At 37.6% G+C, this 27,251-nt stretch overlaps 1 protein-coding gene across 1 annotated transcript in view; it reads left to right on the top strand.

Annotated features, from left to right (window-relative positions):
* AKAP7 (A-kinase anchoring protein 7) overlaps window positions 1-27,251 on the top strand; it is a 171,137-nt gene that overhangs the window by 68,021 nt on the left and 75,865 nt on the right. Inside the window, exon 5 of the mRNA XM_036768250.1 lies at window positions 12,894-13,006. Coding sequence (XP_036624145.1) covers window positions 12,894-13,006 — 113 coding nt within the window. The remainder of the gene's footprint in view (window positions 1-12,893; window positions 13,007-27,251) is intronic.

The following is a 27,251-nucleotide window of genomic DNA, read 5'->3' as shown; positions in this document are numbered from 1 at the left end:
GGAGGGGCAGAGGGGGGAGGTAAGGAAGGGAAAGAGCGAACCTTACCCTCATCAGAATTGGCTCAAAGAGGCTTTAACACTCAACTCTACAGGTAAAGTGGGAGGGGAAGAGGATAAGAGAAAGGGGGTATGATAGAAGGGAGGGCAGATTGGGGGAGTAGTCAGAAGGAAAACACTGTTGAGGAGGGGCAGGGTGAAAGGAGAGAAAAAAATAGAATAAATGGGTGGGGGGGAATAAAATTGAGGGAAATACAGTAAACAATAGGAACTGGAAAAAATTAAAGCAAATTTTTTGATGAAGGCCTCATTTCTCAGAGAACTGAGTCAAATATATAAAAATAAGCCATTCTCCAATTAATAAGTGATCAAAAGATGTGATCAGTTTTCAGATGAAGTAATCTCTGTAGCCATATGAAAGGATACTCCAACTCAATATTGATTAGAGAAATGCAAATTGAAGCAATTCTGAGGTACTGTCTCTCATACCTATTAGATTTGTAATAGGACAGAAAAGGAAAATGACAAATGTTGGAGGAGATGTGGGAAAAATGACCCTTTAATGCATTGTTGGTGGAGTTGTGACCTGATTCACCCATTCTGTAGAGCAGTTTGGAACTATGCGCAAAGGACTATAAAACCATGCATACCTTTTGACCTAGCGATACCATTACTAGGTCTGTATCTCAAAAGAGACGAAAAAGGAAAAGGGTTTATATGTACAAATAGCAGCTCTTTTGATGGGGCAAAGAATTAGAAATTAAGAGGATGCCCATCATTTGGGGAATGGCTGAACAAGTTGTGATATGTGACTATGATGGAATTGTATTGTAATATAAGAAGTGATAAGCAGCATGCTCTCAGAAAAACCAGGAAAGATTTGCATGGGCTGGGGCAGCTAGGTGGCACAGTGAGTAGAGCATGGGCCCTGGAGTCAGGAGGACCTGAGTTCAAATGCGACCTCAGACACTTGACACACTAGCTGTGTGACCTTGGTCAAGTCACTTAACTGGCAAAAAGAGAAAAATAAAGAATTTGCATCGGCTGTTGTAAAATGATGTACTGTGTACAAAGTAACAGCGATGTTGTAAGATGATCAGCTGTGAATGACTTAGCTATTCGCAGTAATACAACAATCCAAGACAACTCTGAAGGCCTTATGATGAAAATTGCTGTCCATTCCCAGAGAAAGAACTGATGGTGTCTCAATACAGATTAAAGCATATTATTTTTATTTAATTTTTCTTGAGTTTTTTCTTGTTGTTTTTTGTCTGTATTTCCTTTCACAACATGACTATTATGGATATGTTTTGCATGCCTACGCATATTTAACCCATATCTAATTGCTAGCCTTCTCAATGTGGAGGGTGGGGGTAGGGGTGAGGAGGGAGGAAGGGAGAGAATTTGGAACCCAAAGCTTTAAAAGCAAATGTTGAGAATTGTTTTTGCATGTAACTGGGAAAAAATAAAATATTAAATAATTTTTTTAAAAAAAAATGAGAAACCTAGGACAGGCAGTAATCCAACAGAGGTGACTGAGGTGTGAAGTAGAAGAGAGAAACAGTGAGAAAGAGGAATGTCGTGACCGCTTAAAGAAGAGACTCTTAGGAGGAAGGCTTAGTTAACAGTGTTATGCTATCGTAAATGCTACAGAGAGGTCAAGAAAGAAAAAAACTGAGAAAAGACTGTTGGACTTGGCAAATATTAAATGATTTGATAATTTCAGAGAGAAGTTTTTTGTTGAGTAATGAAATGATTAGAAGAGGCTAAGGAATGAGTAAGATGTAGGATAATAGCTTGAGGGTCAGGTGGAGTGCTAAAGTACTTCTGAAATCAGATGAATCCATCATCTAATTAGAGTGGGCAATGTCTCTACCAAAACAGCCTTCTCCTATAGAGGTCTTCCCGTTCTGTGGCATTTTTATCCATGTCTTATTTTTTTTAAATCCTGCGTAGAAGATCTGTTCAGTGCTCTAATAGCCTTCCTCTAGTTCTTTTAATATTTTCTGAATATTCTTGCCCTATCTTTGGCCTCCTTCATATCTTTTTAGTGTTCTTATATATGACTCCTTTCTGTGCATTCTATGATCTGTCTTTACTGTTTTACTTTCTCTTCCTTTCACGTCATCAGGCATCTCCCATTTCTGTGCCGTTGCACTGGATATCCTCCATTCCTGGCATGCACTTCCTCTTAATCTTCCCCTCTGGGAATCTCTGGTTTCTTTCAACACTCTTCTTAAGCACCTTCTGTAGGAAGCCTTTCCCAGTCCTCCCAGCTGCTTCAGCTTTCTGTTTTAAGGTTACCTTCCATGCACCGACATGTATTTCGTATGTAACTTTATTTACACATTTTCCCTCAAGATTAGAATATAACCTCCTTGAGTACAGGAATTGTTTTTGCCTTTCTCTGCATTCACAGGGCTTAGGTCAGTGTCTAGCACATAGTAGACATTCAATAAGTGCTTGTTGATTGAATAATTTCCTATATAACCATTCCACTTTCTCTGATCACAAATTATGCTGGAGACATTGAGATAATATATGTGGTAAAAGAATGGGATTTTGTGGCAGGTAATAACATGGAATAATTTAAAGCTCTAAACAATTTCTCAAATATGATTTAGCCCATCCTTTTATTCAACTTTGGATCCAGCTTACTGTCTATCTCCAGTGCCTTTACCAGATATTTTATGTGAAACATTCTGTAAGGATTTTAAGAAGTTATTCAGAAAGATAACTTTCTATTATCATGAAAACTTCATATTAAATTTCTTAAATTTTATAAATTTTGTTGAATGCAAATCAAATTACAGTGAAACAAGTTATAACTTGAAAGATGTTTAAAATAATACAGCAATCATACTTTACATTTAAATTTGATGTTGGTCCTTTTTTTGAGCAAAGGTTGTAATATTCGGTTCACCCACAGAGTATCTTAAATCTAGTTCCACATTAAGTTTATTTTTGCATTTTGATTTAAAATAAAAATAAAGTGAAAATACCCTCTCACAGAGATATGAGGTAGAAAATGGTAGATTACAAGGTTGTTTATTTAGAGATATAAATTTATTGTTTTTATTAGCCATCTAATCAAGGAAAATGAATAGCTAGTTATATGAAATAATTACTTTCCTATTAGCTGTGGATAAGCACTGTATTAAAACATAAATGTACTTAGAGTTCAGATGCATACATTGCTTTATTTTTAGCAATGTTGATATGTAAACTAACTTTTGAAAAGAAAGAAACTCTTTAGATGTGACTCTCTTCTCTCCTACCACTGGCATACTGGCTATACCGTCACAGAAACTCTATTGAACAATTAACGAACGTTTTCATCCAGTTCATTTGCATATCTTCCAAAGAGAAAGAGAGTAATATAAATGGAGAATAAGTTTAAATTGGAAAATAGCCTCAGTACTATAATGAGAGGCAATATAAGATTTGTTTCTTCAGAATTTTTGTGAGGGTCCATGATGCTTTCAAGGTGACTTTTCATGTGCATGCCCAGTGATCATGTTTTTCAAATAGCATCGCATTTGTTCTGTAAGAGTGCAAATGTTCAGAGTGTCTTGATCTTGTGATTATACAGCTGATAAGGTAACAGGAATCAGGGAGCTACTCCAATAATACACAGAATTAAAATGAAGTTATTAGTATGTGTCTGATGAGTTTTATTGGGAATTAGTTTGCCTTGAATGGCCTTGTGATGGGTCTGGAAACAAACCTATAATGCTTTGAATATGCACGTTTGTTGTCACAGAGGAAAAACATATTTTTAGTATAATTGGGAACTTATTTGCTGCTTAAGATGCCATTAAAGCATTTTTGGCACAAATCCCTTGAGCGTTCATTGTGAACTTCCAAAGGATTTCCAAACTACCGAATTGTAACCACTGCTCTACAACATACCTATCACTACTTCTGTTTCCCAACACCATTGTAATCTGTAAAGTTGTCCTCTAGCACCATCTACAGACCGAACTCTGTGTATCTAATAAGCCTCCCTTAGGTATACCTTAGACATACTGCTAATACAGGTCTGGTGTCAGTGCTGAGCTTCTAACACTAGATATAAGAAATTAGGAATTTGTATAAATCATATGGACAGCCCTGGGATGGCTCTGATTACTTCATTTATTTTGCCAATTTTGAATATTCCTAGTTGCCACAGTGATGCAATCCAGACTGACACACGATCACCACTCTCTTGTACTGGTCTTTGTTCTGTACTCGATTCATTCCCTCCTCACCATAAGCTTTATTCACTTATTGTAATGTCTTCTTTTACTGTAATTAATCAGCTCCACCAAATAGTTTGACAGAAGCATGATTTCAAACGCCTCCATTTGTTTTCGTAAAAGAAGTTGTATTAATATGTTTTGTTTTTACATCGCAGTTATTTTTCTTTAGTCACAAAGAAAGAGGTAAAACAACTGGTTCCTTCTGACAGTGTGTCTCTTCCAACTAAAATTTTGTGAAAAATCTGTAAATTCGTGTAAGTGAGGGAAGGAAACAAGTGTGGCCAGGGAAGTAGGACGAAGACCATGATATTGTTATATCTCAAAGGACAAGGAAGGAAAGTGTCCCTACTTAATAGAGAAAGGCCAAATGTATTAAACATTACAGAGAGATTAAGGAGACAAGGGCTCAAAAAAGATCATTGTATTTTTTAAGGACACCAGTAATGACTTTTAAGAAAATAGTTTAGTTAAAATGATGATGGCAAATATCATGGTGCAAGCAGTTGAAGAAAGAGTAGGGAATAAGGTCATGTGATCAATATGACCCAATCATCATATGATCCCATCTCTTGACTTCTCACGCTCTGTCTTCCTTATCTAACAGATCCTCCTGGCTCCTAAACCTATTCCTTGTTTTTAACCATGTGGCAAGCCATTGAATTCTTGGCTCTTGCCTCAGTCTCTTGGTGTTTGCAGATTTTCTGCTTCACATATCTGCTTTTCAGACATTATGTTACGGATTGAGCTAATCAGCTCAATCCTGCTGCCACTCATATCCTGATATAATATGTAGATAGGACCTATTTATAGTATTAACAATATTTTTGAATGTTTTAAGATTATATATACCTAGTAAATAATGCTTTTTATTTTGTGCTTGCATTTTGTAGGGCTGTACTGTTCAAACTCTATTGATATTCTAGCATATCCTCCATTTTCTTTCTTTTTTCTTTCTTTCTTTATTTAATATTTTTAGTTTTCAGCATTGATTTTCACAAGAGTTTGATTTACAAATTTTCTCCCCATTTCTACCCTCCCCCCCCACTCCAAGATGGCATATATTCTGATTGCCCCATTCCCCAGTCAGCCCTCCCTTCTGTCACCCCACTCCTGCCCCCATCCCCTTTTCCCTTACTTTCTTGTAAGGCAAGATAGATTTCTATGCCCCATTGCCTGTATATCTTATTTCCTAGTTGCATGCAAAAACTTTTTTTTTGAACATCTGTTTTAAACTTTGAATTCCAAATTCTCTCCCCTCTTCCCTCCCCACCCACACTCCCTAAGAAGGCAAACAATTCAACATAGGCCACATGCGTATCATTATGTAAAACCCTTCCACACTACTCATGTTGTGAAAGGCTAACTGTATTTTGCTCCTTCTCATCCTGTCCCCCTTTATTCATTTTTCTCCCTTGACCCTGTCCCTTTTCAAAAGTGTTTCTTTCTGATTAACTCCTCCCCCATCTGCCCTCCCTTCTATCGTCCCCCCTTTTTTATCTCCTTCCTTCTTTTCTGTGGGGTAAGATACCCAATAGAGTGTGTATGTTATTTCCTCCTCAGGTCAATTCCAGGAGAGCAAGATTCACTCATTCCCCCTCACCTGCCCCCTCTTCCCTTCCCACAGAACTGCTTCCCCATTCTATCTCTCCCTTTTTCCCTCTCTCAATATATTCCTCTCTCATTCCTTAATTTGATTTTATTTTTTTAGATATCATCCCTTCATCTTCAACTCACCCTGTGCCCTCTGTATCTCTATATATGTATATTCCCTTCAGCTACCCTAATACTGAGCTCTCATGAATTATACACATCATATTTCCATGTAGGAATGTAAACAAAACAGTTCAACTTTAGTAAAGTCCCTTATGATTTATCTTTCTTGTTTAACTTTTCATGAAGCTTCTCTTGATTCTTGTGTTTGAAAGTCAAATTTCTATTCAGCCCTGGTCTTTTCACTGAGGAAGCTTGAAAGTCCTCTGTTTTATTGAAAATCCATATTTTGCCTTGGAGCATGATACTCAGTTTTGCTGGGCAGGTGATTGTTGGTTTTAATCCTAGCTCCAGTGACCTCCAGAATATCATATTCCAAGCCCTTTGATCCATTAATGTGGAAACTACTAGATCTTGTATTATCCTGATTGTTTTTCCACAATACTCAAATTGTTTCTTTCTGGCTGCTTGCAATATTTTCTCCTTGATCTGGGAGCTCTGGAATTTGGGAACAATATTCCTAGGAGTTTTCTTTTTGGGGTTTTTGTTAGGAGGCAATCGGTGGATTCTTTCAATTTCTATTTTACCCTGTGGCTCTAGAATATCAGGGCAGTTTTCCTTGATAATTTCTTGAAAGATGATATCTAGGCTCTTTTTTTGATCATGGCTTTCAGGTAGTCCCATAATTTTTAAATGATCTCTCCTGGATCTATTTTCCAGGTCAGTGGTTTTTCCAATGAGATATTTCACATTGTCTTTCAGTTTTTCATTCCTTTGGTTCTGTTTTATAAAATCTTGATTTCTCATGAAGTCGCTAGTTTCCACTTGCATCAATCTAATTTTTAGGGTAGTATTTTCTTCAGTGGTCTTTTGGACCTCCTTTTCCATTTGGCTAATTCTGCCTTTCAAGGCATCCTTCTCCTCATTGGCTTTTTGGAGCTCTTTTGCCATTTGAGTTAGTCTATTTTTTAAGGCATTATTTTCTTCATTATTTTTTGGGTCTCCTTTAGCCAGTCATTGACTTGCTTTTCATGGTTTTCTCACATCACTCTCATTTCTTTTCCCAATTTTTCCTCTACTTCTCTTACTTGCTTTTGCAAATCCTTTTTGAGCTCTTCCATGGCCTGAGACCAGTTCATGTTTTTCTTGGAGACTTTTGTTGTAGTCTCTTTGACTTGGTTGACTTCTTCTGGCTGTATGTTTTGGTCTTCTTTGTCACCAAAGATTCCAAAGTCTGAGACTGAATCTGAGTGCGTTTTCGCTGCCTGTTCATGTTCCCAGCCGACTTACTTGACCCTTGAGTTTTTCATCGGGGTATGACTTCTTGTAGAGTAGAGAGTACTTTGTCCCAAGCCTTAGGGGCTGTGCTGTTGTTTTCAGAGCTATTTCTACACAGCAAGCTCTGCCACACCAGCACTACTCCTCCCCCAAGAACCACCAACCTGGACCGGACTGAGATCTAAGCTGGCTCTGCACTCCAGCTCTGATCTGCCACTTAATTCCTCCCACTAGGTGGGCCTGGGACCAGAAGCAACTGCAGCTGTAGTTCTATAGCTGCACCACCCCTCGCTGCCCCCGGGGCAGTGGCCGAACTAGGAGCTCATTTCACTCTGTCCCCTGCAGCTTTTCCCACTAACATTCTCTGTTTGGTATTTGTGAGTTGAGAAGTCTGGTAACTGCCACAGCTCACTGATTTAGGGCGCTAAGCCTGTTCTGCCTGGCTCCTGGTCTGGTCGGTCCACCTGGCCCTCTGCTCCACTCCCAGGTCCATGCAACAGACCTTACCCCAGGACCATCCAGGCTGTCCTGGGCTGGAGCCCTGCTTCTCTCTGCTATTTCATGCAGTTCTAGAGTTTTTCCAGAGCCATTTTTATAAGTGTTTGGAGGATCCTGGGTGGGAGCTCACGCTAGTCTCTGCTTTCCAGCCTCCATCTTGGCTCCGCCCCCTGTATGCAATCTCCATTTTCTAATATAAGAATATTATACAGCCTATTTATTCTGTAATACATTGATCTTTGTTTAATTCACAAAAATCATGGACATATTATAATCTGTGCAGAAAGTATCCAGAAAGGATAAAAAATATCCTTGGTTTCATTTTTATTCAAATTACAGTTGTATATCTTGTATGTTTCTAGTCTTTTTCAGAATTTTGAATAGAATGAAAGTTGATAAATGTAAGACTCTAAGATTGTGTTAAATTACACCATTTTTTAAAAGTACAGATTTTTATCAGAAACGTTGCATTGCCCATTATAGGTTCATGATATTGAGTTGTTGGGCAAGCTGTGATATTTAACATTAAGAATAAATAAAGAATTAAATTAAAAATATTATTTTCCCACTAAGCATTTGAATTTGACATGTTATTTAAAATGCATAAGAAATTTGATAAGCATTAACTTTCACTATTTTCTGGTATTACCCATGGAGAGTTACTTGTAGCAATATTGCCACTGGAGGGAACCCAACTTCCATATATGCTGAGAAGTAGACAGGAAAAATAAGTTTTGTGAAAGGGAGGAACAGAAATTGTGGGTAAAATAAATATTCTTAGGTCTTTTAGGTGATCTTTATATGGCATGATCTTGAGGTCTTCTACCCTCATCTGAACTGCTCTGTGGCTCATCAATTTCTATCTTAAAATATTGGCTCCCAGAATTGAACAAAATACCCCAGATGTGGTTAGATTAGAACAAAGTACAGAAGGAATTATATCTCCTTATTCCTAGATACTGTGCCTCACTTAATGCATCCTCTCAGTACATTAGTTTCATTGTTTTCTGTATAAAACTCTCAGAAACCCCTCTCTTCCCATAAAGCTCTCTTTGTGGAACATGGCTTCAGAGAAGAGCAAAATCTAGGGAAGATATTGATCCTTCATTGTTTCCAGGTCATCTAGGAATTTTAATTCTCATTCTGAACAAAGAGCCTTAGAGGTGATTTAAGAAATAAATATTGGTCCTCTGTTTCGTAGCCAGTACTAGATTGTTTTTGATAATTACAACTTTATGATACAGTTTGAGATCTGGTACAGTTTGACCACTTTCCTTCACAATTTTTTTCATTGATACCCTTGATATCCTTGACCTTTGTTCTTCCAGTGGAATTTTATTATTTTTTCCACCTCTCTGAAATATTCTTTAGTAGTTCGATTGGTATTACTGTTTCAGGGATGGGGGATGGAGGGAGAGAGGGAGGAAAGGATAGAATTCGGAACTTAAAACTTAAATAAAAGAATCCAAATGTTAAAAATTGCTTTAACATGTAATTGGGAGAAAAATTTTATACATCTATATATATTTTAAAAGATGGCCCCAGAGATGGGATGAGAGAAAAAAGATGCAAATATTGGGGAAGTTCACAACTGTGTATCATTTCAATCTGTTACTTCAGATACAGGTTTTTTCAGATTAAGTATGTACAATACCTGATGTTTATGTCGTTTTTTGCTGGGGTTTCACATACATCTCATCAGATCCTGGCACATAGTGAGCACTTAACAAATGTTGATTGATTGACTGATCCTCAAAACAATTCTGTGTGGTAAATAGATGAGGAAACTGAACAAGGAAAGATTACGCAGAGTGTAGAAGCTGCCATCCTGTCAAATTCATAGTCCTTAATCTAGGAAACATTGTTACCTGCCCTCGCGTGTAGGTAGACATGCTTCATAAAATAATTAGTTCTCTTTAAAATCCTAGGTCCTCGAAGTGCTGGACTGGCTTTGCAATTCCTGCCTGATCCAAGTAGACACTCTTAATTCTTCCCATGTACATATGCTCTTCACATTTCTTATACATATATATATATATATATATACATGCACATATGTATTGTTTTTATAGTATCTTTTCCCCCTAGATACTTCTTTGCCTCTTCTTAATAATAAAGGAATTTTTTTTCAAGAAATAAAAAGAGGAACAGGAGGAAAAAAATTCATTAAAATCGATCAACCATAGAAGAAATCCGACATTGTATGCTATGCTCTATATTTGTAGCCCTTGCAGAGGAGGAGGAGGAGATATCTTTTCATGTTTCTTCTTGACCCACCTTGTTTTACAATTTTGTGACATTCCATTTCAGTTGTTTTGGGACTATCCTCTCCATTAGCATGCTGTAGCCGTGTATTTTCCTGACTCTGCTTACTTGACTTTGCACTTTTTCATGAAAGTCCTTCATGCTTCTCTGTCTTCGTCGTGTAGTGGCCCTCTAATCGGTGGACATCTCTTTTGTTTCCCATTCTTTGCTACCACAAAAAAAAGTGCCTTTGTAAATATTTTGGTGTTTGTAGGTGCTCATAGTTCTTTAAAACTTCGTATGGAAATAGTGGTGCAAAAGAATCCAGTGTTTTGTGGTTATATCTAAGGCAATGACTGGCTCTGCTAGCTCCAAATAGCAGAGTTTTCCTATATTATTTAAAATTAAATCCTAGAAAGTCACAATGATTGGGGCGCAGTAGGTCCCAGTCCCAGAAGTGTAATTAACATGAGGCAACTGGAACTTTGCCCCAAGTTACCAAAATTTTGGTGGTATTTATATTCCTTCAGCAGGTATAAATAATTATGCTTAGTACCTAGTTAGCAAAAATAGTTAAAACAGAACTCTATGGATAATGGTTTTCTTCACTCATCTGCTGTGCTCCAGGTGAACTCTTCCCTAGCTCCTTTGTTCTGAAGGCCTCCCCAGCAGTGGCCTTGGTTATCCTGGGAATTCCACAGGTCTGGCTAAGGGTCTCTCTCTGTTCCCACACTCTAACTCTGACCCAGGGCAGCGGTGAGATCTCTCCCCTGATGGGACCAGATGTCCTGAGGGCCCCTTCTAACTTTCAGATGAGTTTATTGTTAAAATTTGATTTGAGAACACCTGTCATGCTGTTTGCCTCTCCCTCCCTCCCCCGTGAGTTTTGTGACATTTACTCTTAATGCCAGAATGTTAGTTATGACTCTGGGAACTACTTTTACATAAAGAAGAGAATGCTCAGATGTGCATATTACAAACCTCTAATTATTTTCTTAATTGATCTTCCAGCTTGGAGTCTCTACTTTCTCCAACCTTCACATAGTTGCCAAACTGATTTTCCTAAAATCACAGGCATGTTAATCTTGTATTCTGTAAACTTCTGTGGTTCTCTGTTATCTGCAGGATCAAATACAGACTCTTCGGTTTAGCTTTGAAAGCCCTTTACTACTTAGCCTCAATCCATTTATTTGGCCTTTTATTACATATTATTCACCTTTGGGGATGCTATACTGAAGCCAAACTGGCTTTTCTGCTGTTCCCAAAATAACACTTCCATCTCCCATCGTTTTTTGCGCTGTCTATCCCCTATACCTATCATGCAATCCCACCTTGCCTCTACCTCTTAGAGTCCTTTTTTCCTTCAAAATTCTCCTCCATATGAAGACTTTGTTGATTCTTCCTATTCCCCAGTTGCTAGTGTTTTCCCCTAAATTACTTTCCATTTATTTTGTTTATACTTATATAAATATGAAATTTATAAACATATAAATATATGTGAGTACATGTTATTTCCCCCTATAGAATATAACTTCTTTGAGGTCAGGAATTATTTTAATTTCTAGTGCTTTCCATGGTGCCTGGCATATAATGGATGCTAAATGCTCATTGATTGATTATTACTTTATACACTCATGTTTTGGGATGTGTGGCCAGGTTCATGTAGAGATAAAGGGGGATATGATTGTTGGATAGCTTCTTCTAAACTACTTGTAATTAGTTGTTGGTCATCAATCTAGACCATGACAATGGAGTTTACTTTCATGGTAGAATTATAGAATGTTAGACTTGGAAGGGACCTTAGATCGTCTAGGTCAACCTTTTCAATTTACAATTTGATCAGTCAATAAGCATTCATTAGGCTCCCATTATGTGCTGAGATGCAAGGGAACTCTTAAAGACATTATGATTTTGGGAGTGAAATAATCATTCAATTCAAAAGAAAAAAATCAGTTCAGTTGATTATTTGACATTTTAGAGATAAAACAATGGTTTAGTTGATTGGAAAGATGCTCTTCAAGTTGTGGTCATAGAATAAGTTGATACAGGGTGTCCCAAAACTCTTAGTGCATTGTAAAGCTATTAAAGTTTAAAATTACACTAAGGCTTTTGGAATGTCTTGTATATGTTAAAATGCTTCTCTTCACTGTTAAGTCATATAGAAATGTAAGCTTCATAGTATGTTTTACTTATCAGTCAGATATAGATAATGTTGTTTAGAACAGCATAGAATCATAGCGCTAGGAAAAATCTTACAATCCAGCTGCCTAATGTTATGGATGAGAAAACGGATATAGGTTAAGGACTTGTTCACCATTATGCAGCTTGATTATGGACAGACTCAGCTTAGTTAGTTCTCAACCTTTTCTTTTTACACTTAGATGTAAAAACTTTTCAAGGCAATTTTTTTTTGTTTTACTTTGCAGTGGGACAATATTCATTGATTCTTTGGTGTTAGGCTAATATCACATTGGCAAATGTATACTATATATAACAGCCACCTTTAAAAATTGATAGTGATATTTTTTCTTTCAATATCACTAAAATTGGAATTTTGTGTATTGGTTTTAAAATGTTATTTTCTAGAAAGATCTTTCTGGTAGATATAAAAGAAAAACATGAATGACTGACTACCTAAACAAATGTTTCATTCGGCTCATTGACATTCAGTATTGTCATCACATTGGCCCAACAACTACTTTACATAGACAGTTAACTTTTTAAATAATTGTTTCCCTGCCTTTGACAAATGTCAGAATGAGATTTTATTGCAGATAAAATTCAAGTTATAATACAAATCAGATATTACTTTTAACTTTAATTTTGTCAGACTACCCTTTTTGTGTAAAAGAAATAAATGTGTACTTTTATAAATCATGGCACAATTGATAGATAAAATATTTTTGTGGTTTTTTTCTTTAGAGGCAGCTAAGAGAGCATTTCAAGAACGAGGTATCTTGGCAGGAGAAAATAGAAGTTTCAAGCCCCATTTGACCTTCATGAAACTGTCAAAATCACCAGAGCTCAGAAGAAAGGTGAGTTTGCATTTTTTAATAGTATTTTTTTCCAATTACATGTCAAGACAATTTTTAGCATTCATTTTTATAAGATTTTGAGTTCCAAATTTTTCTCCCTCCCTGCCCTCCCCTCTTCCTAAAATGGTAGTCAATCATGTAAAGCGTGTTTCCATACTAGTCACAGTTGCAGAAGAAGAAACAGATCTAAAGGAAAAAAGAAGAATAAAAGAAAGGAAAAAAGTACACTTTGATCTGCATTCAGATTCCATCAGCTCTTTATCTGGATGTGGATAGCATTTTCCTTCCAGTCCTTTGGAATTGTCTTGGATCGTTGTGTTGCTGAGAAGAGCTGACTCATTCATAGTTGATCATTACACAGTGTTGCCGATCCTATGTGCAATGATTTTCTTCTTCTCCTCATTTCACTTTGCATCAGTTCATACAAGTCTTTCCAGGTTTTTCTGAAATTTACCTGTATATCATTTCTTCACAATAGTATTCCATTACATTACTGTGGCTTGTTCAGCCATTCCTCCATTGATGGGAATCCCTTCAATTTCCAGTATTTTTCCACCACAAAAAGGGCTGCTATAAATATTTTTGCACATGTAATTCCTTTTCCCTTTTTTATTATCATCTATTTGGGATACAATCTTATTGATGCATAAAAGGGTTTGTACAGTTTTAGAGCCCTTTGGGCGTAGTTCCAAATTGCTTTCTAGAGTGGTTGGATCAGTTCATAACTCCATCAACAATGCATTAGCATCCCAATTTCCCCACATCCTCTCCAACATTTATCATTTTCCCTTTTTGTCATATTAGCCAATCTGAGAGGTGGGTGTGAGGTGGTACCTCAGAGTTGTTTTAATTTGCATTTCTCTAATCAAAAGTGATTTAGAGCACTTCTTCACATGCCTATAGATCACTTTGATTTCTTCAGTGGATTTTTGTATATCCTTTTCCATTTGGCCATTCTATTTTTTAAGTAGTTGTTTTCTTTTTCCAAGCTGTTGACTTTTTTTATAATTCTCTTGCATCACTTTCATTTCTCTTCCCAATTTTTCTTCTATCTCTATTATGTGATTTTTAAGCTCCTTTTTGAATACTTCCATGAGTTCTTTCTGGGCTTGAAACCACTTCCAATTTTTCTTTGGGTTTCCCATAGGTGTTTTGACATCGTTGTCCTCTTCTGAGTTTGTGTCTTTATCTTCCTTGTCATTATAATGGCTTTCTATGGTAAAATTCTTTTTTTATTGTTTTTTTTTGTTTACCTTTTTGGGCTTTTTCCTTTCTTTTAAATTTGAGCTCTGCTCCTGGGATGGAAGGGGCACTGTCTCAGGCTTCTTGTGCCAGCTGTTTTCCTGGCACTTTACTGACATTGCCCTGAGGCCCCCAGGGACTCTCCTGTCTGCTGAGGAGTGGGATGGTGGTGTCACAGGTGTTGCTGGAAGGTGTAAGGATCTGGCAGCTTACTTGGTACTGAGCTGGGGCCCTAATGGTGGTGTCTGCTCTGCGGCATGGTCAGTGGGGCGTTTCTGTGTTTCCTGGGGCTACACTGAAGCATGTAGCAGTCTGGCGCCTGACAGTGCTCGTTTGCCTGGGGCTATGCTGAAGCACTTACAAGGGCCTGGCAGCTTGTTTGCTTAGGCACCGGTAGGGTTCAGCTACCTGTTCGCTGGAGGGTACACCGAAGTGTTTGGAGGTCTGGCTGCTAAAGGTTGTCTGGGGCTAGCTGAAGTATATGGCTGTTCTCAGAGTTGGAGTCTGCCCATTTCCCTAGCTAGGCTGAGGCACGTGGGGGTCCTAGTGGTGGCATTTGCCTGCTCTACTGCACTAGGGCTCAGGATCTACCTACCACTGGTTTGCTGGGGTGAGATTTGCTGCTGGCTTGCTGGAATACTTCCGGTCCTGGACTGCACTCTCCTTTTACCTGAACCAGACAGACCTTTCTTGCCCGTCTTCCAAATTTCTTGGGCTAAAAGATTGTTTCATCTGGGGTTTGTTGTTGTTGTTGTTGTTTTTTTTTGCTGGTTCTGCTGTTCCAGCATTTGTTTTGGGGCACTATTTTATGGTTGTTTGGAGATGAATATGTGAGAGTTTTGGTGATTTACTGCTTATTCTGCCGCCTTGGCTCCTGGAAGTCCTACCAAGTTTGCATTTTTTAAATGACAAATTCACAAGTAATTCAAGTAATTCTTTATCAAGAATTTTTTCTGTTGTCATAATTAAAAATTCCAGGTAAGAACATTTCATTTAAAAAATTCACATTTAACTAGTTTTGCCCTGTTTCATTATCTCCTTTTCCCCATGAAATACTTAAAATTTTTAGGCATAGCAGCATTTTGAAAGGCTTTAATCATCTGTTTTTTGGGAAAGTATATCATTGGCATCATGAAAATATACACTTAGTTAACTAGATAAATCTGTGATAGCATCTGTATGGATATTTTTCCTAGGTGCATATTACAACCCTTGCATGCTTTCCTACCCTACTAATTTTTTGTCCATGTCCTTCTGTAGATCTTCCATGGAGGGTTTACTTCATTGCACTAGAGGCCTTCTTCAAGACCTTTTAATAACTCCATGTTAGTGCTTCTTAACCTGAAGTCTGTGAATTTGTTTTGTTTTTTATAAAAAAAAAATTTGGTAACTATTTCAGCATTAGTTTCTTTTGTAATCTTTTGTTTTTTATTTTACTCATTTAAGAACAGTTTTCTGAGAAGGGATCTATAGACCATAGTGTCAAAGGGATATAAGAGCAAAAAAGGTTAAGAATCTCTGCTCTACGTCAGTATTTCAAGGATATATCATTTTATCGGGGTCTGTGGGGTGTTCAGGAAGGACTAGCTTCTCTGGTGTGAGGGCTGCTCACCCATCTTTAGTGTCCATTTTCACCCAACTCTCACCTGTGGTTCCAGGAATCTATAGCATGCGCAGCAGCCACACTTCAGTAAACCATCTTGGCAGACAAACTAAACCAGATTGAACTAACTGATAGGCCCCAAACTTGTCGATGGATGTCTGCCTCAAGGGTGTGAAGACTTTCCCTGAAAGAATGGGTGGATGAGAACAATTTGTTCCAATGGCCGTGAAGCTGGTGCAGTGGAATGCTAAGAGCTTGCTCAAGCATTGAAGCTGCCAAGGTCATCCACTGCATCCCAGGCCGCCATCAGTCATCTTAACTTTTGTCCTGCCACTGGACTTCCTGATGACTCAGGAAGAGAGAGTGAGGCTGACCACTTTGCACACCTCTGTCTCACTTAAATCTATTTCATGTACAAGTTAGGACATCACCATATGGTGTCATTAGTCCTCTTAAAAACGAAGGACATACAATAACAATAAAGCTCCCCTTCAGCTTTAAAATTTTATTTATCTATATATAATTAAAATAACCTAATATTATGAGAATAAAACATATATTTTATTATCAGCTAAATTATTTCTTCTAGACCATTTTTCGAGTGCTCTGAGAGGTCAACTTACTAGTTATAAGTATTTAATAAATATACTTGTTGACTGATTAATTTGTAATGTAGAAAGTTCATGTAATATATTAGAATATCATTACATAGTGGATCTTCAGTTTTATTAGATTCTAGAGTGTTAAGTAGTAGAAGATGACATTAGTTGAATATTGCAATGAAAGGGCAGGGTGGGGGTGTTGTTGGACCACTAGATGATCTCTGAGTGTTCTTTCTTCTCATTATTTGTGTGCCTTCAAAGTTCTGATTACTATGTCAGGAAATTCAGCCAAAATTTCTTGTAGTTATGAGTCTCTGTGGTTTACATGGTTTTTCTATTGCTTGTATGTAGGGGGAAAAGGAATTTTAGATCTTGCTTCACACTACTTATAGTATATGTTACATGTGGTTTTATTTTTGTCATTCAGTTTAAACAACAGTCCATTGGTTTTCTGCTTTTCCTAGTAAATCTCACATTAAGTTGGTTGGCTAGAACTATTTGCTGACACTTAGTGGCAGAAAAACACCAATTTCTAAACACATCAATATCACAGTGAAGGTCTAGCCTCCCTGAGAAATAACATGTGGCGTTTTTATGGACAGAAGGATTCTTCTAAGACATAAGCTACTTTCTGGGATTGTTGGACATAGATTTGTAATGCATTTGAAGAATTAAAATAGTGATTTACTCAGTGCTATTATATTAGGTGATATAATAAGTTTTTAATTTTAAAATATTTTAATATATTTTTTATTGCAGAGATGGAACTTGAATCCTGTTTTGGGGGGATTTGAATCTGTCTTTATCCACCACACCCCATTGTTTGTTTTTAAAACAATCAGCCATCGTTTCTTACTTTAGACCTGCCTATTTGTATTTACTTCAGACATTTTGCCTACCTTTCCCCTTCTGATCCGAGCCCCCCTTTATTCTCCCCGCCCCCAATTCTTTTAGGCATAAGTGCCTGATACGGTGACTGCACATGACAGTATAGACAATTCTTTATCCTAGGAGTCCCTGCCTCTTTGCCATGAGGAAGAAAGTATGTTTAATTATCTGAACTCAAAGACTTGCATTGGCTTTTCAGTTACGTAGTTCCTTTTGATGATCTTTCCTTTGGTACTGTTATAGTCATTATAAATATTATTTTCTTGGTTCTGCTTATTTTACTCCACATCAGGTCTTACAGGTCACTTGTTTCTCTGAATTACTATTATTTGTCATTTCTTACTAAACGTTCACTTGTTTCAGTTGTATCTGACTCTTCTTCATCCCATTTAAGGTTTTCTTGGCAAAGACAGTGGTTTGCGATTTCCTTCTCCAGCTTATTTTATAGGTGAGGAGCTGAGGCAAACAGGGTTAAGTGACTTGCCCAGTGCCTCACAGCTAATAAGTGTCTGAGGCTGGATTCGAACTCACAAAGAGGAGCCTTGATTCCAAGCCCAGTGCTCCCTACACTGCACCATCTAGCTGCCCCTCTTATTAAATAGCAACATTCTATTGAATTTTCCTTTTTCAGACATTCCCTAGTCAAAGATTACCAATGTTGTTTTCAGTTCTTTGCTACCATAAAGAAGATTTTTATTTTAATGTATATTGAACTTTTTTCTCTTTGACTCCTTTGGGGGTATATTTTGAGTGGTAAACTCTCTAGGTCAGAAGATATGGACAGTAGTGATTTTTTTTTCTTTCATAAATTCAATTTGCTAACCAGAGCAGTTGGGCAAATCCAGAATTACAACAGTGTATTAGTGTGTCTGTTTTCTCATAGCCCCTTCAACATTTACTAGTTCGTTGTTATTGTCTTTGCCAATTTACAGAATAATAGATTTTCTTAGGCCTGGAAAATCAAAGAATTTGAGAGAGAGAGGAGACTTGGTTTAAAAAAAAATATGGTTGTGACGGGTCCAGACTTGTGATTTCATTGATGGAGAGAACTCTCAATAAGGAATATTCTATTGATGCAGATCGACTGCTTTGCAACTTGTGATATTAGAGAAATTACTTAACTTACTACTCTGGGACTTCTCAGATTTTTCCACCATGCCCCAGGAAGCTCATTATTGGGATAACCCAAGATCTTGTAAGATCTCATCAGCCCCAGTGCTCCATCTCATCCCTACCTTGTATGAGAAACTTTTATTGATTCTCCTTAATGCTAGAACCTTCTCTCTGTTAATTATCTCCATTTTATCCTGTATGTATTTTATTTGTATGTATTTTGTATCCTGTATATATGTTGTCTCTGCGTTGTCATCCTCCATAGACTGTGAGTTCTTTGAGATTGGGAACTATATTTTGCCCTTCTTTGTACCCTCAGTGCTTAGCGCAGTGCCTGGTACATTGTAGGTGCTTAATAAATGCTTGTTGACTTGACTTGACTTGGTATTTTCTTCCAGACTTTTAGTGACATTTGAAAAATCCATTTTAATCTTGGTACAAAATGGTCATGACCATTAGTGATAACAGAATGTTCCCTGAGGAAACGACATGACCATTAGCTAAGGACCTGTTGTGGTCGTTATCAAACATGTATGGAGCAGATCTGATCAGTTTGCATCGGGTTTTTTTTTGAGTGGTGGTGGTGGTGGTGGTGGTGAAGTTCTGTGTGCTAGCTTAGGGCAGGCTCAAAAGTAGGTGCTGTGCAACCTTTTCATGACAAGGAAAAGCGCCGTTTCCCAAGCCTGATTCTGAAAATTTCTAGTTCCTTCGTTCTGGCTACATTGGATAGAGTTCAGGACTTGGAATCAGAAAGGCCTAAGTTTTAATCTTTGCTCAGCCACTCCCTGGCTGTATGACCGTGGGTAAGTCATTTAACCCATCTGTGCCTCAGTTTCTTCATTTGTGAAATGGAGATGCTAATAACACCTACCCTCACAGGGTGGTTGTGAGTGTCAAATGAGTTAGCGTGTAAAGTACTTGCTGTTATATAGATGATTATTACTATTATCATTATTATTATTATTATTGTCATCATTATTATTGTTAGGTTAGTGAGTGCCCCTGAACAAACCACTCTCTCAGTGTCCCAGGCAGTTCTGTGGGGTGCTAAGTTGCAGGGCGTGAATTGTTCTGCATTGGTAGATAGCCCTTCTTCATAGGCAATTTCCTATTACAATGAAATCACAGGTTTTAGGGCCTCAGGGCATCCCCTTCCTAAAGCTGAGAGCTCAGGTGGGAGTGAAGCAGGTGGGGATAGTAAGGAGCCCCAGCACTGTGTCCTTATTATGTCAACTTCTAGGGTAGATACTGTTTACTAGCTATGACCCTGCCTAGCTTACTATCTTCCCTTTTTCCCCCTCTCAGCTGTATTTAAAGACAATTTGTCATTATGAGTGCTTACTTATAACAAGTAAATTATGAAAGCAGTATAGCAGATAAGGAGCTTTGTGTCTGATCAATTGATTGATGCACAAAGTACTTATATACTTTGAAATATATTCTTTCTGCTCTAATAAAGGGGAAAGTATACTGATTTATTGAACTTACTATAAAAATAAAAAAGGACTGCCTATTGTAACCTTTAGAGCAGATGTAAAATCTTCCATTAGTAGTAGACCAGGAATATTGGGAAAACATTTTTCACAGTGACAAGAGCAGTCTTTGAGGAGCCTTCCGCTGTATTTTCAGGGACCTTTAATCAATCAGCCAGTCTGGCATTTATTAAGCACTTAATATGTACTAAGCATTGTGCTAGACTGGTGATACAAATAGAAAAAGTGAAACAATTAAATGAAAAATGAAACTACTCAGAAGGAACTTAGATTTTTAAAATGTATTTTATTTAACATATATTTAACATTTTTTAAAGTTTTGAGTCCCAAATTCTGGCCATCCTTTCTCTGAGATGGTAAGCAGTCAGATATAGGTTACACATGTGCAATTATGTAAAACATATCCAGATTAGTCATTTTGTACAAGAAGACTCAAATAAAAGAAAAAAGAATGAAAGAAAGTGAAAATAGCATGCTTCAGTCTGTGTTCAAATAATGTTAGTGCTTCCTCTGGAGGCGGATAGTATGTATGCTTCATCATTAGTCCTTTGGGATTTGCTTGGATTTTCTTGGATATTGCTGAGAATAGCAAAGTCATTCACAGTTCTTCATCGAACAATATTGTTCTTACTGTGTACAATGTTCTCCTGGTTCTCTTTACTTTGCATCAGTTCATGTAAGTCTTTCCAGGCTTTTCTGAAATCATTCTGCTTATCATTTTTTATTAGTTTATTTATTTTTAGTTTTCAACATTCACTTCCATAAGTTTTAAATTTTCTCCCCTTCCCTTCTCCCTTCCTCTCCAAGAAGGCCTGCAATCCGATATAGGCTCTACATATACATTCGTATTAATATTTTCACAGTAGTCATGTTATATTGAAGAATTATAATGAATGGGAGAAACCATGAGAAAGAAAAGTAAAACAAAAGAAAGAAAATAGTCTGCTTCACTCTGCATTCAGACTCCATATGTGGATGGCATTTTCCATCATGAATCCTCTGGAATTGTTTTAGGTCCTTGCATTGTTGAGAAGGGTTAAGTCTATCAAAATCAGTCATTGTACACAGTGGCTGTTACTTTGTACAGTGTTCTCTTGGTTCTGCTCACTTTGCTCAGCATCAGTTCATATAAGTCTTTCCAGGTTTTTCTCAATTCTGTCTGTTCATCATTTCTTATACCACAATAGTATTCCATTACATTCATATACTACAACTTGTTCAGCTATTCCCCAGTTGATGGGCATCCCCCTCAATTTCCAGTTCTTGGCCACCACAAAGAGAGCTGCTATCTTTGTACATGTGGGTCCTTTCCCCATTTTTATGATCTCTTTGGGATACAGCCCTGGAAGTGGTATTGCTGGGTCAAAGGGTATGCACATATTTATAGCCTTTTGTGCACAGTTCCAAATTGCTCTCCAGAATGGTTGGATCAGCTCCACCAACAACGAATTAGTGTTCAACTTTCTCACATTTTCTCCAGCATTTATCATTTTCCTGTTTTGTCAGGTTAGCCAATCTGATAGGTGTGATGTGGTGGTACCTGAGAGTTGTTTTGATTTGCATCTCCCTAATCAATAGTGATTTAGAGCATTTTTTGTATGGCTATTTCTTGTCATTTCTTATAGGATAATAATATTCCTTTACAACCATATATCACAGCTCATCTAGCCATTCCGTAATTGATGGGCTTTCCTTTTATTTCCCATTCTTAACCACCACAAAAAGAGTTGCCATAAATAGTTTTGCACAAGTAGGCCCTTCCCCCCTTTTTTATGTCTTTGGGATATAGACCCAGCAGTAGTTTTGCTGGATCAATGAAAGGGTATGTACAGTTTTATAGCTCTTTTGGCATAGTTCCAAATTGCTCCCAACAATGGTTAGATTAGTTCACAACTCCACCAACGGGGCATTAGTGTCCCAGTTCTCCAACATCTTCTCCAATATGCAACATTTTCCTTTTTTGTCATATTAGCCAATCTGATAGGTTATGAGGTGGTACCTCAAGAGTTATTTTAATTTGCATTTCTTTAATCAATAATGATTTAGAACATTTTTTCATGTGACTAGATAGTTTTGATTTCTTCATCTGAAAGCTGCCTTTTTATGTCCTTTGACCACTTGTCAACTGGGGAATGACATTTTTTGTAAATTTAGATTCAGTTCTCTATATATTTGAGAAAGGAGGCCTTTATCAAAGATCCTTGTTACAAATTTTTTCCTTCCAGTTTTCTGCTTTCCTTATAATTTTGCTTGCATTCATTTTGTTTATGCAAAAACTTTTTAATTTTACATAATCAAAATTATCTGTTTTATATCTTGTAATGTTCTCTGTCTCTTGTTTGTTCACAAATTCTTCCCTAGAAACTTACATTTTAATGAAGTACACATGCAAGTATTTACAGCACGAATATAAAATAAATACAAATATAAAGCAAGTAGCTAAATGCAAGGTAATTTGGGGGGAAACTACAAGTAGTGGGGACATTAGGATGGGCTTTATGCAGAATATGGCACTTGAAGAAGAGAAGATCTATGAAGTCAGAGGGAAGGAGAGAGACAGTCAAAATACTTAGTAGTTTCAGGGAATTGGCTTATTAAATTTGTCCATCCACCAGATACTCTTTAACTCTTCTTTTCACCTGTGTGGGCATTAGGGAAACAACCAAGTTTGAGTTGGAGCTTTTTTAAATGGACATTAACCTTTCACTGAGTAGGTAAAATACTTTTTGGGTGGCCACACCAATGCATAAGAAGTATAAGAGAACTGAAAAAGGGCATTTAGCTCATGCACCTGCCTACATGCAGTAGTGTACTTAAAGGCTTCCAGGTGGAGAGATGCCCTGTATCTTAAAGATTCCCAGGGAAGAAGTTTTGGCATCCTATCTCAGCAGCCTGTTCCAGTATCTTCCAATCCCATGTGACTTGGTCCCTTACTGTTTAAATGTTTCTGAGGCACTTCTTATCCCTTACTCAGGTAAATCTCAGGCTACAACTTGAATAGGATGATTATTTCTCCCTGGAACTTTTTTTACTCAGTAGCTTACTGCTGTGCTTAATTGCCTATCTAAAACACCAAGTGTTTTAGTTGCTCCTTAAACTTAAAAGCCAGTGAAATTTAGTGTCAGGTTCAGGTGATTTCTTCTGAGCTATTTGTGAGGTTCCATTTATGAACTCTGTAATAATCATTAAACAGTGCTGTTACTAATCACATGACTCTTTTTTTATACTACCCCCAATATACTCTTATTATTTAACTTTTGTAAAGGACTTTTGGAATAGTTGAAAAAATACTACGTTGACTATTAATTCAGGGATAGAACTGCTACTGGTGGACCCTACTCTTGACAACAGGAAGGGGGTGTAATGATAGTGTCCCTTGTGTAGCCATCTTCAGACCAGCTAATCTCCAGCCTTTTCCATGTTCCTAACCTGTTCCTAACTTTAAAAATCAAGTTTCCATGCCCCTAATTACTGCAGGTCCTAGCGCTGGATCTCCTTAGTTGTTGTTGAGCCAATTGATCGGATATACTGCCCAGTGACCCTGTAGACTAAACATCCGAGGGGTTAAACAGGGGTGTGTTACAAAGTACTCGGTCTCTATATAACTTGATTTTCCTTTTTCCCAGTGGTGCTGTAGTACTTGGGAAGGTTCCATTTCCCTTTTCAGGCTTCCAGAAGTATTATCAGGAGTATATGTTTACTACAAGCCATCATGGCCTACCTCTGGACTGCTACTCAGTTTCCTCTTCAGTGCTAAGTTGTTTTTAGTACCATCAAGAGAGGGAAGTTAGCCTCTTGGAAAAAAATAATGAGCTATGGGCCTAGAAGATAGTATAGTTAGATAGATTCAGAATATGTTGAATAATTGGACCCAAAGAGTAGTCACTAATGTACTGTGTTAGGTTCTATAGAGTCAACTACAAAAATAATACAATTATCCATACTCCCAAGGATTTTACATTCTAACAGGAGACAACAGACACACACACACACACACACACACACACACACACACACACACACACAGAATAAATACAGAGAAAATACATACTGTCAAATATAAGATAGTTAAATACATGTTAGGAACAGAATGTACTAGCAGTTGGGGGGAATCAGGAGAAGGTGTATGTGGAAGGTGGAATTTGATCTGTGCCTGGATGTAAGAGAGGCGTTCCATGGGAAGTAAGGAAGGATCCATGTAGTGTAGAAGCTACATTATTCTGATAGGCCCCGTATAAGCAAAATATCTGCAAAAATTGCCATTACTTAATTCTCAGGGTTTTTTTTGCTTACAGACCTGCTAAAAATTTTGTGAGTTTTCCCCATAGACACCAGAAATGAAAGGTACATTCTAAAGCTTAAAGAATCTCTTTACCTTGGTCCCCAGTTTGATTAACCTGGACCCACAGAAACAATTCAGCACAGAGAACATTGAAGTGATTATGGGAACTGCCCTCTCAGAAGCTTCGCTGTCCTCCCCCCTATCTTGGCCCTACACGTATTTCTTTTTTTTAAACAATTTTTAAATAAAATAAAAATCTGCCTTCTCTCTTTTCTGCCTCCCCCCCCCCTTCTCTGAGAAAGAAAGTAGAACTCTGTTACAAATAAGTATAGTCAAGCACAATAAATTGTTGTATTGGCCATGTTCCCCCTCCTGACCCCACCCAGAGTATCATTCTGAGTTCATCACCTTTCTGTCCGGAGGTGGGTAGCATGCCTGCTCACATTTCTTCATGTTAACCGTTGCAGACAGGACTTATTTAATAGAAGAGAAGAATCTGCTCGCTCTTTCAGCCTCTTTGCAGGGTGGGGATAACACTTGGAGGGAGTATGGCACCTTATCATTTTCGTATCTTATGAATTCCGTTTGACAGTCCAACACGGTAACCAATCCCAGACCAGCTAGGCATTACTTTTTTATGTAGATCAGCTAGGTGGCATAGTTAATGAAGTCTGAACCTGAAATCAGGAAGGTGGGAATTCAAATCCAGCCTAGGTCACTTGTCTTGTGACTCTGGATAAGTCACTGAACCTATATCTGCCTCAGTTTCCTCACTATAAAATGAGGATGGCAGTAGCATCGACTTCCCAAGATTGTTAGGAGAATCAATTGAGATACTTGTGAATTGCCTTGCAAAGCTTTTTGTTGTTGTTGAGTCGTTTTTCAGTCGGCTCTTTATGACCACATTTGAGGTTTTCTTGGTAAAGATACTGGAGTGGTTTTGCCATTGCTTTCTTCAGCTCATTTTACAGATGAGGAAACTGAGGCAAATAGGGTCGCATAGCTAGTAAATATCTGAGGCCAGACTTGAGGAAGATGAGTTTTCTTGACTCCAGGCCTGATTCTCTAAATACTCTGCCAAGTGCTATATAAATGCTATCTGTTGTATCATTTTTATTGTTTTGGTAGATGGAACTTCACCATCACCTGTGTTCTAGGACATCCCAATGTGTAGGCAGATGCACTGTCATGAAAAGCCTATTTGGATACCCTGATAGTCCCTCCTGTAGAATATAAACTTTGCTGTCACTCAGCCATGACAAGATCCGCTTGATCTGATCTGCTAGCGTTAGGCACAAGAAACCTCTGCCAAGGTGGGCCAGTGACAGATTCCTGTGCAGTGTCTGAATGAATGAATGATAAAGCATTTATCAAGTGCTTACTACAAGGCACTGTGTTTTTGCAATGGAAAAAAAAAGCGTAATCTGCTCCCATCTCAGGGATGCAATGCCATTATAGTTTTGGTAGATATTAAGATGATTCACTTCTTTGTTGGAATTCCTATTGCTAAGTCTATCTTTCTGTTTCTAAAACATATTTTCTCCCTCCATCACCTGCTCTTTTTATCTCCTCCGATTGCTGTCCATAATTTAGATTTCATTTCTATATTATAATATTTATGGCTTTCTGGGTAAAGATTCAGATTTTTACAACTTAACAAGTCCAGTCCAGTGATTAGAATAGAAGTATCCGGGGTACTGCAACTTCTTCCATTAGAATGACCGACTTGCCCTGCTGTCTATCACGTAATGGGAAGTTAAGTGGCACAATCTGTCATCTCCTCAGTGTTTTTTTCTGAGTTGGAATTTGTTTGGTGTGATAGACTTCATTTCCCACTTCTCACTCAGTATTTAAAAGATTTGGTGTTATGGACTCTTGACTCGACCAAGCACAATTTCCTGTCTTAGTCATTTCAGTCAGGACTTGTGTTATGCTGTCTTTCTTCATTAGAGTTCTCCCCTCAAGCCCTGTTGCTTCTCCTTCGTTATTGGCAGACCTTAGCATTACCTCATGAAATTCTTCTGATTTGATTAATGTTAGAGAAAGACACCATAGTAGATAAGGTTCTGGACTTCTTGCAGGAAGACCAGGATTCTAAGACATTTAACAGCTTTGTAACCCTGGACTTAAATAAATCTCTCTAGGTTTCAAGTTTTGTAATCTGTAAAATGAAGGGATTAAACTCAGTGACTTTTATAGGTACCTTGCAACTCTAAATCTGTGATAATTTGACCTCTGAGACCGAGGCAAAAAGGGCTATTTAAGAATCACTGGTTATTTTAGAATGGGTGTTAATAGTAGTGCAAAGAGATTGAACAAAGCGATATTGAGGGAGATTCAAATTGTACTTTTCAGCATAGTTAATAATAGTGTGAAATTATTGGTAAAATCTCTGTCACGTAACAAAACAGTTTTTATCAAGTTATCATTAGACATTTTGAAATGCCCAGCATCAGATAATTTCATTTCCTTATACTGGTTGAGGGCACAATTGGTATTGTGGAATTGTGGAAATTGTGAAATTGTGGAAAACTGGGAATTCTCACTGGGATATTAAGTGGTAGTGATTTTAGCCCAAAGTCACAGTAAAACATATAATCAAGAATGGTGACAGTATTTTTCCTACAAAGTTTCAATTTAGAATAGTTTGCCTTATTGAATTAAGTAATACTATTATTTCTAAATCAGAAGATGAGCCGGCGACATAATGTCAATCCAGTAGAAATGAGTTGGATGGGCCAAAGATTTCATTTTCCAACATTTAATAAATGGGGATGGGAAGGGAGGTACAAACTCTTGCCTATCATGCCTTGTTAATTATATGGCTCCTTATGAAAGGAGCATATATAAATCTTTAGAATAAAAGGGTTGGAGGGGCTGTGGGAAAACAAGTACACTCTGGCACTGTTGGGGAAGCTGTGAATTGCTTGTCATTCTGGAAAGCAATTTGGAACTTTGCCCAGAAAGGTACCAATCTTGGCATACCCTTTGACCCACTTATACCACTTCTAGTCTTATACCC

Source organism: Trichosurus vulpecula, chromosome 7 (assembly GCF_011100635.1).
Source record: "Trichosurus vulpecula isolate mTriVul1 chromosome 7, mTriVul1.pri, whole genome shotgun sequence".
NCBI classification, from domain to species: domain Eukaryota; kingdom Metazoa; phylum Chordata; class Mammalia; order Diprotodontia; family Phalangeridae; genus Trichosurus; species Trichosurus vulpecula.
The sequence above is the reverse complement of the archived record's forward strand: the minus strand, read 5'-3'. Positions and strand labels throughout refer to the sequence as shown.